The following is an 18,391-nucleotide window of genomic DNA, read 5'->3' as shown; positions in this document are numbered from 1 at the left end:
AAGTAAACGCAGGTCATAAAAAATTCAAGTCCAGTCCTGTTATTTCAGCTTAGTTATAACTTTGAAAAAGGGAAAAGAGGGGGGAAGGAGGGAAGAAAAAAAATCAGAGCGTGAAGGCTTGTGGGAATGCCGAATTTGTGCACGCTGCCCGTCTGCTGCCAGATGAGGAAGCAAAACTAACGCACAACATGTCAGCCGACAGGTGAGCGGCGTCAGCTCCGACCAGGGAGGGGGAACGTACAGTATTTGACTCCGAGTCCAATGACCGAAACACTTTGTCCTTCGACATTCCGACGCGTTTTGGACATTACTGAGACAATTTTTAATTAAGATTTTTTTTACATTTTTTAATATTTATTACCGGTATATCCTTTTTTTTTTTTATTAATGTTTAGTTTGATTTTTTTTCTAAATTAGGTTTGCAATTATTAAAAATAATAATAATTTTTTTTTTAATTTGTTTTTTTTTTATTTCTTTTTTAAATAGGATTTTTGTTGTTTCTATTAGTAGGGGCAGAATGACTGAGCACCTGTGGCATCTTGAAGTACTGTTTAACAAGAGAAGGGCATAGATACAATAAGCCCAGATGGTACAGAGCAAATGACCAAGAGGAAAATGCACCAAGATTCGCACAATTTGGTGCAGATTTTCCATGTCGATTTCAAACAGGTTTTCCGGGGTTTAAAGGGCAGCAAAATTGACCTAATACACCACTAGCAGTAGGTTGTCAAGCAGCTAAACAGCTTTGAGAATATGTCTCTTTAATGTCCCAGTGTGGTGGCATCATCCAGAAAATCAACTTTCAAGTAAGAGGTGAAATGGTTGTATAAAGTCACGGAGGCGGAGAGTTTAACACTGAAGTCAAGCTCTCTCTTCCTCAGAAAGCCCCTTCACTGTATTGATGGTCCCCCGTCCATCCAGAGACATCACTAAGCAGATCTCCTAAAATACAATGCATGATGTCAATCGCAGAGGAGGAGGCGTTTAGAGGTAGAAAGATCTTGACTGTAGAACTAAACTCTCCGCCTCCAGGACTTTATGAAACCATTTTACATCTCACTTCAAAATTGATTGCCTGGATGATGCCACCACACTGAACCACAAAAGAAACATGATCTTAAAGGTGTTAAGCTGCGTTACAACAAACTGGTATTGGTTTATTAGGCCAATTACTGCTAACAGGTTCCCTTTAAAGGAACACTCCACAGTCATTGACTAATACATGGTGCAGACACTGAAGCAGGACTCATTTTCATTGTATTCCTAGAACCTAGAGTCCTCCACCTCCCTCCCGGCCCTGCACAATGTATAATTCAATTATTCAGACTGGAGTGTTCCTTTAAATGACTAAATGAAATTCTGTACCGTTAACTGCACTGTTAAAAAAAAAAAAAAAAAAAAGATTACCGTATACTTTGAAGTTGACAATAAATCTGCACAATATCTATCTCTAGATATCCTAAGTCAACAACTTCCATTAGTATTATATAACTACAACCATTTATTTTTTTTTAAAAATTCTTTATTAACAGCGCCACTATTGTCTAGAGGTCGTGCCTGGTATTGCAGCTTTGCAACATTCCAACAAGTAGATGGGAGCTGCAATACCAAGTGCAACCTATGAAGTAGAGTGGTGCCGTTTACTGCAAACAACCTTAAAAATTAAAAAAACAATAACGTTAATAAATTAAAAACATCAACAATAAAAGCAGCTGCGTCTTCTCTGTGAATCTGTTTTGTCCTTTTAATTTTAATTGTATAAACACGTTCTCACTCACTTATTGTGGAACGCGCACAACAAAAATCGCAACGCCTCCTTATTTATTCCAAATGAAAGGCTCCTGACCTCATTCCCAATGACTTCATGCATACTGATTGATCTAAACCACATCTTTTAGCTATTGTATTATTCATTTCACACCTCCTAAGGATGACACAGGGATCCGGGAGGCAATAAATTAAATTTTTTTTCGAGAAAAAGGGAAAATAATGGACAATGATGAGTTCAAAACGAGAATTCGGGATGGGTTCCATAAAAGTGATTAGTTACCGTAATGGGAAATGACAAGGGGGCGGGGGTTGAAATTTTTTTTTGGAGCCCTTTAAAACCAGTGGCTTGACGCTGATGGGCCCCAGTGCAAAGTTTGGGCCGGACCCCGCGACTATAAATGTATGGTTCATAGTACTAGTCTTCTCATATGGGAAAGTGAGACCTTATGGGCCCCAAAAGCCTCTTGGGCCCGGTTGCAACCGCATCCTCTGCACCCCCTCAAGTTACGCCCCTGGGAGTGTCCTATAAGGTTCTCAAAAACAAAAGTGGCAGGATGAGCATGACCACTAGGGGCACTGTACTGTGGTGAAAGTGATGCATTGCATAGTTCGGTTACCTTTTTGGGACTCGTAGAAGCGATGCTGTCCATAGAGAACATTGCTGTTTCCGTGGTCCAAGTGGCTCATGGGTAAAAAAGTGGAAAATCGAGGATAACCTGAAAAACAGAATTCAGATAATTTAAGAACACAAAACCAATTCTACATCTACATGGACCATCTTACTATACAGTACAGTTCAACTGATGAAAGAATAGTCAATGGCCAATACAAAAACTTTACAGACAACCAAAAATTTCTTCCATTTTTTTTTTAAAATGATCATTTACTTAAAGGTAATTTCTAGGCTATTATTAGTTTAATAGTGGGAATGACTACTGTATGATATAAATCCTTTAGCAGCAGCTTCCTGGCATTGACTACTATAAACATAGGATTTCTCTGAAGTGGATGATGTTCCCGAGTAGTCACATCATCCAGCTACCCATGGACAGGAGTGATGCCATTTCTGGGATGTGTACATTTTTTTCTGACCGAATTACCCCTTTAATCGCACGATCAGCAAGCGTTCAGGCAAATCTCATACTGCTGAAGAATGCAAATACTCAGAGAGGGAGTCATAACTTCTGATTACCGTCTCGTACCATGATAGTCACTCAACCCTTGTTTAGACCTTTGCCCCAGTAGATAGCAGGCCATAACGTAATAGCAGATTACGGCATGTCGGCCATGTTTTCTATGATATTCTGCAGTGTCCCTTGGACTAGAACTGGATGTACTGTAGGTTATCTTAGCTGTGGAAGCCATTCATTTGTACAAAACATCTGATGTCACATGGAGTTGAAGATCATGTCTTCCATCTATGAAACTCAACTAAAGTGGAAGTTCTCAACGGTAATGTTGTCTTTTCCCTTCTTCCTATCCATCATCTAGAAGTAGACCAAAGCCTGGAAGTGGAGGGTACATTGGTTTATATATTTACTCAATGCATTATGTAGACTTAGTCGCCAAAGGGTGGAGAAGCCCTTTAAGAAGTTCTTCACGTAAAAGACATAAAACCAGTTGACGTCAAGGGTTAACCCAACAGTCCAGGTAAACCGCTTACCTAAAAGATGGGCTCATTCAGCAAAATTTTTGCATATCCAGCCACCCAGTGGGACACTATTCTTTAATATCCACTCTCGATCACTTATTATTACACACAGTGAGCCGCACACACCAAGTAATTGCAGCAAACAGCAAGAACATGTTCCACACTTTATTACCACACACAATAAGCCAACTTCATCTCACGTCGGATGTGATTTATGGGCAAATCTGAGCCGCCCTACAGCACAGGGACCTGAGAGAACCCCAAAATGACTATTATAGGCCACCACTGAGAAGAAGGCAGCTTAGTGGTCAGCAGAGATGCCTTCAAGGTCGTTGGCTCGACTCCGAAGAGGCCAATGTCCTCATAGACCTCGTATGTTTTCCCTTCTCTTGTTTCGGCTTCTGTCCTATAATCATACAGAGAAGTTAATTTGTGCTCTGTAATACAAACCACAATTTGAGGGTCCTAGGTACGTAAAACCAGATTGAGGGGACCTCTGGGGGTTTAGCCTGGTATGAATGACTATATTAAGATTTTAAGATGCTGCCTTATCGTTGACCAAATGTTAGCAGAAGCCCAAAAGATTGTTGAAGAAAGAAACTTTATTCATTTTGGGCCATTGTGCACCATACACAGGATTCAGAGGATTGTACAGTACATGGAGACCCCCCCCCCCCCCAAACTGCACTGGTGGTCTTCATAGGTTGGTCTACCTTGTGCATTACCATAAGGTAGGAGCATGACTCAATTTTCATTGTAGTGCTTGAACCTAAATATGCTCTTCCACAAGGTACAATTCAATGAATCAGCCATTACTGATTCATAATAATTCGGGACCCTTACTCATATAAGATTACACTGACTGTGGTAATTTTCTTATATTTGTTATCGATGGCCTATTTCCTTCTTAAATCAACTTTTAAAAATTTGCTAATGAGCTTTTAAAGCTCCTGTTTTTTTTTATCACAGCCTTTCTGTGTGGCAGATTCACAGGCTGTTACACTGCGCAGCAGTACTTACCCCCCCCCCTCTTGACATGACAATAGATCAGGCAAAGGGAAAGCATGTAACAGCCTGTGAAGCTACAGCACAGGGTGGGGAGGAGGGGATCTGGTAACGCCCCCCCCCAAGCCCTTCAGGCTCATTAGCATAAATTTCTACATTGATTTTTAGAAGAAAGGCGGAAGATAACCAACAAAAGAAGATTACCAGTCATGTTGCCTGGATCTTTGAGTGGTCTCCCTGATTGATCATGATGATACATTTCCTTTAACATCAAAATAACCCATATACTGTATGTTCCTCCTCTTGGAGGTAAAAATGTCCCAGATAAATTCTTCAATATTAGAATTTTTTGGGTGCCCTTTGGAAAAGGTTTACAGCCACATCCAGATCAATACAACAGGTAGACCTCTTCTTCCTTCTCCCACCGTCATACAGACTGGACCAATGCATCCAAGGCCCAACAATACTCTTAGGAGGAGTGCAACTTCTTTGGCCCACCACAGCTTGTACCTCGCTACAATGAAACAGTCAAATTTCCTTGACCTACAGTGGAAAGATTTCAGTCTCTGGAGGAGGACTGGGAAAAGAAGACTTCCAAGCTTTCGACATTGTTGCAGCTGTCTCTTTTAATTGCCTCTTGTTAAAAGACTTTTACTAGCTTTCATTTAAGTAAACAGCAGTCAGTAAATTCCTCTACCACAGATGCCCCGTTCCCACGTGTAACCTTCCACTGACCCCTGGACTCATCCACCGCCTCCCAGCTCTTTCATATGGAGTTAGTGAAGAATATTATAGGTGAACATCTGTTCCCCTCCCTCGGTGACATCTTTCGAACCTGTTCTAACAAAGAATAGGAGTTGTATCTCGGGGGTAGGAATCGGAGTTATGTGTCAGTGCCGCAGAATGCTCATTACTGCAAAATGTCATATTTCATGTTACATCAGTTTGCATTAATGCATCAAGGTAGTCAACCTCGCCCCCCAAGTAACAAAACAAGTCTTCAGATGCAGGGTGACTGGATACAAAATGGGCCACAAGGCAGTTGAGAGAACAAATATAATATGTTAAGAACGTTGGTTCCTACAGAATAATCCACAAAAAGGTCCTTTCTTCTGATGGTTCACGACACCAAAATCCAGACCACGCAAGTTTTATTTTTGGGTTGTGGTCTACATCTCAATCCCTTGGAGATAAGCTTGTTCAAAAAACGGAGGGTTCCGTAAGTGCTCAGTCTTGGCCACATCATGGCTGCCTCCCGCTTAACAATATAGAAATAAAACACGTCTAGAACAAGTCATCTACTAAAGAGACATCCAAATGGGAAATAAAATCTGCCGCTTTAAGTTTTTGACCCTCGGAAATACAGAAGAGAGCGCCGTTTGGCTGTCTGACATGTAGACATGGGTGGCTATTGATTTGTCTAAATCAAGGTCTATGGAGATTCACTTTCCAAGCAATGTTCCTAGAGTAACAATGGTCAAAAACTGTTGTCTACAGATCGGTGCCTTCTCATCCTGAAGAAGTCTTTCATTTGGCAGGAAAGAGTTTTCTCCATTCTGAAAATTAATTTACATACCTTTCCCCCCCCCAAGGTGCAATACACCCAATGAAAAACGGTAACTCTCCTTGCAGAACCATTCGAGATCTTTGAAGATCGAGATACAGTTCCCTCCAGTTTATCTTCTAGTATATATATATCCAATAAAAAAAAGATGTTTTACAGTACGACACGTGAACTTTATGTAGTTTCAAGTAGTCAGGGAACCGAGAACCTCAGAACCTCTTTATCCATGCTCAATTGATCAACGCAGAGACATCTAAATCAAGTTTTCCGCATAAGTTTTTGTTCATGGCCCCACGTATCTTCTGAAATGGTGGAATTTTTTCCCTTGGGCAATTCTAGTCTTGCCTTGTTTTAAAGCTTGCAAGATGGGTGAGAAATAGGTTCAATACAACAAAACAAAAATCATCTAGACCATGTTTTCCACCATTGTAGAACAAGGGTTTAATACCTTACACCCACCAATCATTGGAGAAAGAGGAGTGTTGGAGTGAGGAGGTTGGATGTTTCCAACAGGGAACTGTTGGAAACCTTCAACCTTCCTTGGTTTTTAGAGCTGAAGGATGGGTTTGACACAGGTTCAATACCACAGGAAACCAAAAACATCCAACAGAGACCTTCTGAGGTTTAAAACTCAACTCAGTCTAAAAAAAAGAAGCCCACCCAAGCAAGGAATTGGTGTGGTCCACCAACAGTATCAGAAGTAAAAGACCGAGTAGAGCATTCTCACTCCAAACCAAGTTCCTACTCATCTTGCCAAGAGATTTGGGACAAAGTCTCTATTCATAGACAAATTGTAAGACACTGTGGACCATGTTGGCGCTATATAAAGGAATCATAACAAATATTGTAGCAGATGCTTGGTCTATCTTAAGTCCACGCTTACTTGATCTGTCCAGCAAAGCCGTTCTCGGAGATCAATAGTCCCTATAAATTTACAGTTGGTGTGAAGGGAGATCTTTAATGGTACCACTTGATGAATTCCGATCATGCTTCGTCTTCCTGACACATGGAAAGACTTATGAGATATAGCAAGGCCATATGAACTTACATCTGGAAAGACATGTCTAGTCAGTAACACAGTTAAGCAGACAGCTCCCTCAGCAGGAGATAAGACTTCTTTGAGCTTAGGATGCCTATTGAGTATTGAAGAGACTACTTTGGAGTACAGAACAGCTGCCCCTTTGGAAAAAAAAAAAAAAGAATTAAAAAAAAAAAAGTTGCATCTCATCTCGGCCCTTAGCCCTAGGAACAGAGTCCCACAGAATGAAGTTCCGTGCAGCTGTGCTTCAGGAATTCCCAGGGCGAAGGGGCAGAGATGCCCGGGTACATAATGTGCAGCCTGCTTTGAAGCCTGGAGCCCACGCCAGGGCCTGAAATGGTTTCATTCAAGGACAGACACAGACAACAAGTCTTTGTATGTTGTACAAATTTTAGGAGATAGCAGGGGCTAGGGAGGATGGAGTAACAGCAGACAGGACGATACGATACAAAAAAAAAAAAAAAAAAAATTCTAAAGTTTTTTGTATCTTTTGGTGAGGAGACGTTTACCAGGGATAGGAAGGATGTGCGTAGAAGGTAGAAGCAGACGCAACGTCTCAGATGAAGGTAAAACAGCGACATTCTGCCACCTGTAGCTCAGTTGGTGGCATTACTCCTGCATCATCAACTGGTCTACCGGCCCGGGAGATTCCCGAATAGGATAGGAAGTTGGGATTTTTGATTAAAAACAAAGATTTTTTTTTTACACCTATAAATATATTCTTTCATAACGATTACAGAATTTGTAATTATTTTTTGTATGGTTTTTTAGAAAGGGGGCAAAATCTAAAATAAATGAAGAAAAATGGAAAAAAAAAAAAACATGTAAAAAAAAATTATCTGGTATCCACCCATAAAGGGGGCAGGGCCGCAGCAGATTTCTCATCCCGTCTAGATTACTTCATGACATTTTGTTGTGATCCCCTCAGCGAGGTCTGTGTGACAATGTTTACCAATCTGCTTCCCAGAGGCCCGAAAACACGCGTCAGCTTCTTGCCAATTCAGGCAGGAAAGGGTTGACCTGGGAATAATTTAGGAATTTTGTTTGCAAGTTTTATTACATAATAATAAATATATATTTTTTTTATTTTATTTTAGACACAAGAAGGGGAGGAGGGGGACTGGTATGGAAACCTGATGAAAGGGCATGGTGGGGCTTTAAAAATTTCGGGTGTGAGGTTTATAAAAAAAAAAAAAAAAAAGTAAAAATTAAAAAAAAAAAAAAAGTACAGGTCAGTATGAGATAGGAATGGATTACTACATATAACATTCTACTTTATCTTAATTACCAAAATGTTAAAAATTATAAAAAATTTAAATTTGAAAATTTTACTGTGATTTTGTAATTATTTGTAAAAAATAAAATTAAAATAAAAGGAAAAATAAAACTAATAAATTAAAGAATAGATTTAAAGAGTTTAGGAGAGGAAATCGCCTTTTTTAATTACAAAAAACCATATATTTCTGGACAGCAAAAATTTAATATTTTAGTGTCTAGTGTATTTTTTTCCCTTAATTAAAAATAAATGAAATGTTGATAGTTTTAACAAAATTTTATCAAAGGAATACAGAATGGTGCCTTACAATAGGTCACGACAAAACACATACCCCTCGTATGGGGAATTCACTGAATAAATAAAAATTTTAAATCCAATTTTAGCTTCCCATGCTAAGCCCCCACTTCCCTAACCCGACTTGCACGTGTGTCCCCGGATCTGCGGTTGCTTAACTGTTGTACAACACTGCACCCACCCTGACGGTTGTAGTAACAGCTGGTTAGGAGCAGTTTACCCACAACTGTCCTAACTGCACTCGGCACTCACAACTGGATCCAAAAATATTCCAATTTCTAGAATTTTTTAAAAAAATTAATTTTATTTTTTTAAATCCAGCATGGAGCCCGGTAATAAGACAGACTGATGCGAGGATGTTCATCAGTAAAGTTATGGCTGTAGAATACAAAGCAAGCCCTTGATACTGCCGGAAGATTTGGCAGCGACATTAAAGGTAACGCCAGGTATTTCCTTGACACCCAACCCTACAGGAGATCCCAAGAGGAGGAGGAGGGAGAGGGGGTGTGGAGCGCCGCTAAAGCAGCCTTGGTTTATAAATATACATACCAGGTGACTGGGAAGTTGTACAGAGGCCTGACACACGCTTACTATGCTACTTGGACACCTTAGCTGCCAAGAAGAACACGGCCCGGCTCGGGACACGTGTACAGAATGGAAATTTTTTTTATTTTTTTTTTTATTTACTTTTTTTTTTTGTCCATTTATTTGTAAACTTTTAAAATAAAGTTTTATAAAAAAAAAAAAAAAAACGGTGAGGAATAAGGTTTTGGATTATTTGACTCATCATATAAAATATAAATTTTGTTCTCTAATTGATTTCAAAGGAGACCAGCCCCGCAACACGGTCAATAATGATCAAATTATAGATTAGTTATAGAAGAGAACAGTCAGTATATGTAGGAACCAAGACCCAACCCGGTCACAGATGACCGAACCATGGATTATCCATCGGAAGGGAACAGATTATATGTAGAAACTAGGACCCAACCCGGTCACAGATGACCGGACCATGGATTTGTTATTGGAGACTACAGACTGGATGTCAATAACATCTGCGTAGGTTCATTAACATCTGCCCAATCTCTATTCCCCGTTGGCTTAGACACACCCGATCCGCTTTGCATCTGTTGCATCTAATAATCCACGCTGTGCTGGGGTAATGAAAAAAAAAAATACATTTGTATAAAATAGGAGGTTCCTCCAATTCTCAAATTTCTGCATAAGATTACAGTTCCCATCACTGATAATGATGCTATATCCTCTTTTAGTACATATCTCACTCCAGGCCAACATATAAGGGCGTTGTGGCCCAACAAGCTCAACTTGCTCGTCTCCTGCAGGTGGGGTCATTCCCACGAGCTTATTGTTTGTAGGGTATTTTATCAATTTCCACTTTTGAAATGTATATCATACCTATAGGACACATCATGTCTGATAAGTGAAGGTACCACCCCTGCCCTGCAAAGCATCTGGCATAAGCCACACCCACGAGGAAACAATGTGCTATGGTCTCTCTCAATATCCTGAGTTTGAGGCTACCATCAGGCATCAGAATGAATACATACGACAAGGGCTTGTGACTGAAGCCAGTGGCATCAGGAAACCCAAGGCATACTCCCCCCTACCCCTCCCCCCCACACAAAAAAAAAAAAGCAAAACCCCCCCCCAAATATTAGAGGATAGACATGGGCACTTCTGTGAGCCAGATAAATAGAAGGAGGTGACCCCCTATTTTAGTGGTTCCCAATCTACATTTAGGCCATGTAAGGGGAGCTATGATGGCTATTTGAAACCCATAATCAATATGGCAGCCCACACCATCCTTAAAGCTACAAATAACTATAATGCAAATAAAGCAGCACAAAAACATTCCTCATGAACAAGTAATGGAAAGCAAAAGTGAAATAAGCCTAATAGTAAAGCGAGTGCTCTTCATGCCACAGCACTAATCTGGCACGTGCATAGAAGACAGTGAGGGGCTCTTTAACACTGCCCTTTAATCGTACAGCTGGCACTAGAACTATACAGGGTTAAAGGAAGTACAAAAAAGAAGTAATCTCTGCCAATCTTGTGTAGCCCTTGGTGGCGAGGAAGGCCGGGCGCAGGAAGCTCTTGCTGAGATGGGATAAGCAGCAGATGTTAGCGCTGTTGTGTTGCTCGGAGAGTTGGGGAAGGGTGTGTGAAAGATGTGGGAGTAGGGAACCGGTTCCCAAAAAACAACTCACTCAACCATACCAAATAAATATGTTATGTACTCCATTACTTAGCACGTTATGACCCGGTGGACAGACATGGGCATTGTTGTCCCACACCGGTGGTGTACACTGGACAGGTGCCAAGTAATCAGAACTGACTTATTCCCAAAGTTAGAGCTAGACTTTTGGGATAAAAAGATTGTACCTTAGTGCATTTCCACCAATAGTATTGGCGAAATGGACTGCCGTAGATAGGGCAGATCTGTTCATAATACAACAGAGAATATGCACATGTATTTAAACATTCTCAATGGCATGGAGCAAGTGGGAAAAGATAGTGCCCGACCAGGGGGCCCACCGCTGATGGACTACATGCTCACGAGCAACAAGAATTTAACATATGACGAAACATGTGACCACGTCCACCATTCAGGGACCTCTAAGCATCATAGTCATTAATTATATGACTCCCCCCTCAGGACTATAGTCCCATAACTTAATTACAATGTGGGGCTATAGTACAGAGGGGAGACAAGTTCTCTTTCGTATGATATATGATTACGATGGCAAGTGTCCGGTCCCAGGACAGTCCGGGAATACAACCCAAATACGCAATTCTGAGTCGAGGTCTATTCCTGGTGAATGACATTTTCGAGTACGAAGATAGCCATATGGTCAGCCGGGTATATTTGACGGGGAATGAGGGGGGAAGGGGGAAGTCAATATGGTGTAGGATTGGTCAATATTTAGGCAGATTCAGCCGCTCAAAAATCTGTGCCACATTTATCCTAAAATTACATGTTTGCGCCAGCACGCCGTCACACAGAGATTGATTCCCCAGCCTCTATGTATTTTAGGTTCTTTAATGTTTGCTTTCAACAGAATTTCATCCAGTGCTTGCGGTTTCCAGACTAAATTAAGACCAGACAAACTTTTCATGCTCGCTCTGGAACAGCGCGCTGAATCTTGTAGTACCACAACAGCTTGGAAGCCACAGACGGCCCCAGCCTGCTGCAGCTTTTCAGCTCGCGGCACCAATAAAATCGCTTGGCCAAAGTCAAAATTGAGTGATGCCGAATCTTCAAACACTACGAGTCCTTGAGTTTGAAACTGGAAACACATCACGTCCCTTCAACACCCCCCCCCCCCCTTCCACTTTGTACTATCAACTCTTTCATAACCAACGTAGTCAATAACAGGCTTGGTATAACATCACAGGCATGAAACAACAATCAAATGGTTAAGGGCAAGGCCATCTTCTCGCCACACCCGATTCCTCCCAAATTAGTTCAGTCACAGAGAGACAGAAACACGCAGAGTTAAAGAAAGTGAGAGCGGGAGGTGGTATTGGCCATGGGCCCTGGCATCATGCCCGGCTGCTAGTCTGAAAAGATGCCAGCTGGCTTGTTCCACATCAGAACTACACCCCCCACCCCCTCCCCGTCCAAACTTCCCCTCCCTTTTTCAGGCTTCATATTCAAAAGAGAGGAAGAGAGAACAACCAGCGCAAGGAAACATACAAAGCGAATGAGTAGAAGACTGATACAAGAGGCAAACACAATGAGCCAGGGGTCAAAACACAAGTAGCCTTTACTCAATGCCAACTAAAATCAAAACACCAAGAAAAAAAAAATCTAAACGAATCGGTGGAACTTCCACCTCGTCTGTTCAAATACATAAAGTTTGTTTGCATAAAATAATCACTTTCTTAAAATTCCATAAAATTTCTATTGCCAAAACAAGTCTGGTGGAAAATTTTTGTTGTAGAATGAGGCCTAAAAAAATTTCACACAAAAACTTATTTGCCCCAATACCAGGCAAAGGCAACAGGTGTATAAGAGTTATAAATCTTATGACATGGCAGGGAAAACCAGGCCATACACATCCATTTTATGGATCATCATGGTGGTGGTCGTGGTCTACAGAGATAGCTTCTTCGTCTGCCCCAACCAAAGACCTTCAGACAATTCGGATGTAGGTTGAAGACCTGGACCTATAGACTGACTATATAGTTTGGCTGGTGGCCACCCTATTTCTACGCAAAGGATTGCACAAAGACACCAAGGGGGACGTCAGACACGTTAACGTCAGACACCTCTTAGACCATCTTATCTCCGATGTTAACGGGATCTCCCATGTTTTACTTTCAAGGCAAACCCAGACTAAGTCATACACCATAATGGGGAGGCTTAGCCAAATTTAATCAAAAGTACATAGGCACATCAAGAGTTGAGCTCCAGCATAATAATCCAAAATACAAAAGGTCAAACGAGGACTTTGATGCTTAAATAACCTTTTGACAACAACTGAGAAGTCTTATAGTCATTTCTTCAAGAATTTGTGGAACCAAAGGTCCATTCAAAGTAAAAGATGGTTCCAATGTTGGTATAGGTTGTAACCGTCACTATCCCACATGTCTACATAGCAACTAATACCAAACACAGCATCTACACAATGACATACCTTGACATATATACGTAAAATGGCTTAAAAATACAAGGCGCTCCACCCAAGGAACCTCGCGGCTAAGAGAGTTTGTGTTAATACATTTTCTCCCAAAAGCAAAATGGACCATTAAACATATTGATGACAAAAGCATCCATTTCTTAAGACAGTACCCAAGGGGCGCTTCATTCACTCAAAGCATGAATCAAGATCAGCTTGTCCCACAACATTGAAAGGTACAGATGCAAATCATCCATGTTGCTAGCCCTTAGGCACATAACAGGTCTTTGACGTTTTTTCCCATTGTCAAGCAGGGGAGTCACCTGTTGGGCGACTATTGAATACAACATAAGTATCTTAAGTCCATTATGGGTGAGGGCATTGCTTAATGGGTGATCTATTACACGGTATGACAACTCGAAAAGCAGTTATGGCCCAGGGGCCAAAATTGGTTAGAAGACTTCTCTGTATATGTTTGAGACCGAAAAACCTGCTAAGTGACCATCCCTTTCCCAGGCTTGCATGGACTTGCTGGTAACCATGAAGTTTCAGGTTACTATGTTGTATTATTTTCACGATAAATGAAAATATTAGATACTTGGGTTGCAGATGTTCTAAAATTCAATGAATCCATCATTGTTCTACCTCGAATATTAGAACATCTTCTGTTAGGATTACACTAGTAGAACATAGTGCGGACTCAACCACAAAGGGCACCATCCTAATATCTCAATATAGGACACCAGATTTTACATCACCAATGTCCTTCAAACAATTCTTCAACTTTGGGGCACCACGACGTCAAGTTGGTTTTGCAGAAGTAAAAATAACACAGTCGTTCCCAACACTCCTTATGGGTCAAAGGTTATCTAGCCTAAGTTCTAGGGATGTGGATGACATGAAGATCCCGCTTGCAGGTGTCTGCAGACAATGCTGCTAAGCAGGTTTTTATGAGTAGTAGATGAGGGTAGTGGAATACAAGACTGAAGTTTAGACAGGCTTTGTTGTGGAGATGACATAATGATAGAACATGTGATGCAGATACAAAGTTTCCTTGAGGTGGAGGGTATGCATCAGGCCTGGTGGTGGAAGGAAAATACAAATGAGACATTAACATGACCAGATGAAAGTGTACGGAGGAGCTCCAATTCTTCTGGCGATCAAAACCTTTTCATGGGACTGCATGAGGCTCCTACAATAATTCTGTCAAATGAACATGTCTAGTAGTCATCAGGTATGGCCAGCATAGACGTTTAGTGAGGTGAAAAGGCATATTAATAATGATCAAGCTCTGGAGATATTATTATGTTCAATTATGCTTTGGATTTCACACTTTCCTACATATCCAGTCCACGGATATAACCAGAATACAATAGTACTGTACTCCGCACGTTCCCAACATCGCCCAAACATTGTGTAGGCATAAAACACCACAAACCCCACCATGACCATAATCCGATCCTGTTCTTTCCAGAACATCATTGTACTGACCTTCATGGGAGTGAGAGAACCAGATCTGGGAGGCTCCGGCCCCATGGGGTCCCCTGTATGTGGTTTCTGATGGAGATGAAGATGCTCCTGCTGGGTGTGCCGATGCTGCTGCAGAGCCCAAACTACTACTCAAGAAACTGCCCATAAAAGAAGGGGAGGAGTTCGCCATCAAACCGGTGCTAGCTGAAAAACATTAAAAATTATACAAATCAGTGATCTTCGATCCAATAAGGATATATATCAACATAAAAGATAGTTGTAGATTAACATTTTGGCATGGTACCTGTCTGTGTGACATTTGGTGGCATGGTTTCGCAAGAAGACTGGAAATAGACATGAACATCTAACATATCATGACTTGTATTGAATGACATGTCAATCAAGCAATTCGCAACCTTTCTCCATGGCCATTGCCATATCACAATGGAACATAGACAAGTTAGTCTACAGAAAGTTGGGAAAGCTTAAGGATCTTGTAATTTTCACATGGAGCTTCTCCAAAAGGCCACCGCTTTGAAAAGACTAAGCCATCCAAACTTGCTTCATACTGGTTTCTTTAAGAGGACTAAGTCACCAGTAAGTTATTTTTGGACTTGAAGCACATCATTGGACTCATATCCGATGCGAGGTTGTTCCCTGTGGAGGATGCTAGCTTTTGCAATGGTGGGTCATCAGAACTTCAAAGGGTTATGCATCATCATTGCGATCGCCAAGACTAGTTGTACCAATCTACCCTATAAAAGATTTCTTTTTAGGCTCTGGAATCAGTACATCCACCATTCTAACTTTAAGGAAATTCCTATGGGATCTCAGGAACCCACTGCCAACTAATCTTAGTATTACACCGGACATGAGTAATGCTCATAAAAAGAAGCAAGAGAAAGTCGGGGGAGGTGACCTTCCTGGTTGACCCATTTCTCAGTTACAATATCCCCAGTTCAATTCATGGTCAGAAGAGAAGCCAAAGCCCAAGAACTTCAGGTTTTTAGTTTAGTTTTCATCTTTTTTATTGGGACACTTATTCTAGAACTATTAAGCAATTGACCTGATGCATAATTTTTTCTGATATTTGGCTCTTATCGGGTCCACTCATGACTACAACCTCTACAATCCCTTATAGATCCATCACAGTACATTCTGTTTAGAAGCTCCATGACTTCACACTTTATAAACAGTCCTCATGGTTTTATAAGAATTTTATTGACTTGACATTTTTACTATTATGGGATTAAAATTAAAGGGGGAAGGAGAAAAAAAAAAAAAAAACTACTTGTAACCAAAGCGTAATCCAGAAGTTGGAAAGTAGAGAAAGAGTAATTAATGGAAGTCATGTGCAATAGCTGCGCAGTGTACAGGGTGTGTACTGTATCATTGGATGAACAATTCCCTTCCCTCCCAGCCTTCGGGGCACTGTTAAAATCTCACAACTTCTACCAAGCCTCATCTGACTCCCCTCAACTCCCCCTTCCGATCTTCCTCCAGCTGCTTCTGTCACCTGACAGGGAGTGATTTCCAGATGTGAGATTCCCCGCAAGATGTCAGAAGTGTCTTTCCAGATTACGCCTCATACACACACACACAGCCCTCGGCCAAGACCTCCCTTGCTTAGGGCTAGGCTTAAGTGAACGAAAGGACCCTGGAACAACAAGCTCCAGCATGCTCTGCCTGCAAGTATGCTACAGCTCTATCAGTGGAAAAAGATATTCGATCTGGCCACAATTGTGCCACCATATTGGAGGAACCAACCCAGATGTTCTACAGTTGTTACGAAGAAGAAGCCTCCACCGCATTCCAACCCTTATTCCAACGAACCGTAAAAAACCCAAAACAACAACTGAAGAATGAACCCAAGCCAGTTCTTCCGAGCCCTATTTTTAAGTGCTTGTTCCCAGTTGTATCCACGCAGTGCCAGTTCACACACAGCTGTTAGAGAAGGATAGATGGCCCACTTTCAACACTGACCTAAGGGAGCAACGCAATATTCTCAAAGTATCGGCTTGCCTGCCCTTCCAAAAATGTTCCCAACAGAACTAGAGGAAAAGGCAGTGCGAGAGCCACATCCTAAACCACACCCTGGCTCACACCCACGGTACTTGACAGGGGATTTCCATTCAATACTGGTCATCTGCAAATGAACGACTTCTCGAACATAATGGGCACATGTGTCAATGCGACACATCCTTTCTATAGGATGGCATTGCGATAACAGGAAACCCACCAAGAAGAGGACGCAAACTGATGCCAATAGTTCCAATTTATAGGAGCTTTCATCTCAGATTAAAAAAAATGTAATTTTTAAAATGTTTTGGATACATATGAATATTATAGTAAATGCACAATTTACCAATATTTAACCCACACCACCCAACACAACTACGTAGAACATGCCATGTCCAACATATTGGACGGTAGATAGTTGACCAGTCATGACCAGTCGGCACATTTTGTTATAAATTGATAATTTATAAATAGGGAAGCACAATTTTCCCACCAGGTCTCTAAACCTATACCCAGAAGCTTGCAATCAAAAATCTGAAACAACCCAGGAGACCCCTGGTTAGATTTACTTACCCCAGAAGAACATGATCCTGAAGATTAGTATAGACTGTCGTAATAATGATCACTCTGTACTGTTTTATCACATACCCCATAAGGGTCCAATAAATAGCTTCACGATGAGGAAGTGGAGGGAGAAACAGGACCTGCCAACCCAACAGCAGCCGTTCACAGGAGAAAATAGCAAGGGAAACAGTTACACGGATCGTAAAAAAGAAAACTTTTATTGTGAGATCATATGGTCGGGGATCTCTCCTGGGATAAAAGTCCTGGAAACAGGGATACAGTAACCCTACCGCGTCCAGATGGGAGCATCGCAATGTGATGTGTCCCATATTATTTAACTGCTTTTATGGCGGCTCTTGGCAGCAGAGGGGTTATCCAATATGCAGCCTACAATTGCAAATTTTTTTTTAACCCTCCCTTCCTTTGCGCCGCATGTGTTTCTAAACGTAGGAACATGAAAAAAAAAAAGAGGAAAACACAAAGTAATTTGCCTCTGATAGAAAACAGGTCCGTGCTGTTGGTGACGGGAGGGGAATTGGAGGGGGTCGTCCCATGCTGCCAAACTGCTCCCACCGAGATGCTTTGGAAATGAGTGTCCCAAGTGTGGTTTGAAGGAGGTCTCTCTTTCGCATTAACCCTATCTATGCAGTCATCCGGTAGGGAGTTTTCTACCTTCAAATTTGACATTATTTCCCAACACAATCAGAGGAGTTTTTGGCAAATATAGGTAATGACCAAAATTGGTCAACAACAAAGCCATAGCTTGTGGGGTGTACTGGTAGTCCTCTAGATGAGTAGGGGATAGAAAGGGGTTGACACTAAGTTTCTTCAAAACCCTCAACGACAAATCTACCAAGTTCTGCAGCAATACATTTCCCTAGTCCCATATCATTGATCAAGTCCAAAGATCTTGAAGGACAAACAGGATAAGGGGTTAGGAGCTTCGATAAAAATGTGTCCCCAAGAACAGACATTGATTTGATTGAAATGTTGAGGTCCTTCACTAAAGTAAGATCAGAAGGACCCAAAGAAAAAAGCTGCAACATTACTTTTTGAGAGTTTAGTGAATTTTGTAGTGGGTCAAAGGCCACACTC

The 18,391-nt window shown here is 41.3% G+C and overlaps 1 protein-coding gene across 6 annotated transcripts in view; it reads right to left on the bottom strand.

Moving 5' to 3' along the window:
* The window catches only part of BAHCC1 (BAH domain and coiled-coil containing 1), a 124,684-nt gene that overhangs the window by 34,881 nt on the left and 71,412 nt on the right, over positions 1 to 18,391 (bottom strand). For all 6 annotated transcript variants that reach the window (XM_072112511.1, XM_072112510.1, XM_072112513.1 and 3 more), the window contains 2 exons: positions 14,735 to 14,917; positions 2,389 to 2,487 (listed from right to left, as the gene is read on the bottom strand). In XM_072112511.1, coding sequence (XP_071968612.1) covers positions 2,389 to 2,487; positions 14,735 to 14,917 — 282 coding nt within the window. The remainder of the gene's footprint in view (positions 1 to 2,388; positions 2,488 to 14,734; positions 14,918 to 18,391) is intronic.

The sequence above is a fragment of the Engystomops pustulosus genome, chromosome 6, assembly GCF_040894005.1.
Source record: "Engystomops pustulosus chromosome 6, aEngPut4.maternal, whole genome shotgun sequence".
Lineage (NCBI taxonomy): Eukaryota > Metazoa > Chordata > Amphibia > Anura > Leptodactylidae > Engystomops > Engystomops pustulosus.
Note: the sequence above shows the minus strand (reverse complement) of the source record. Positions and strands in the feature narration are given on the sequence as shown.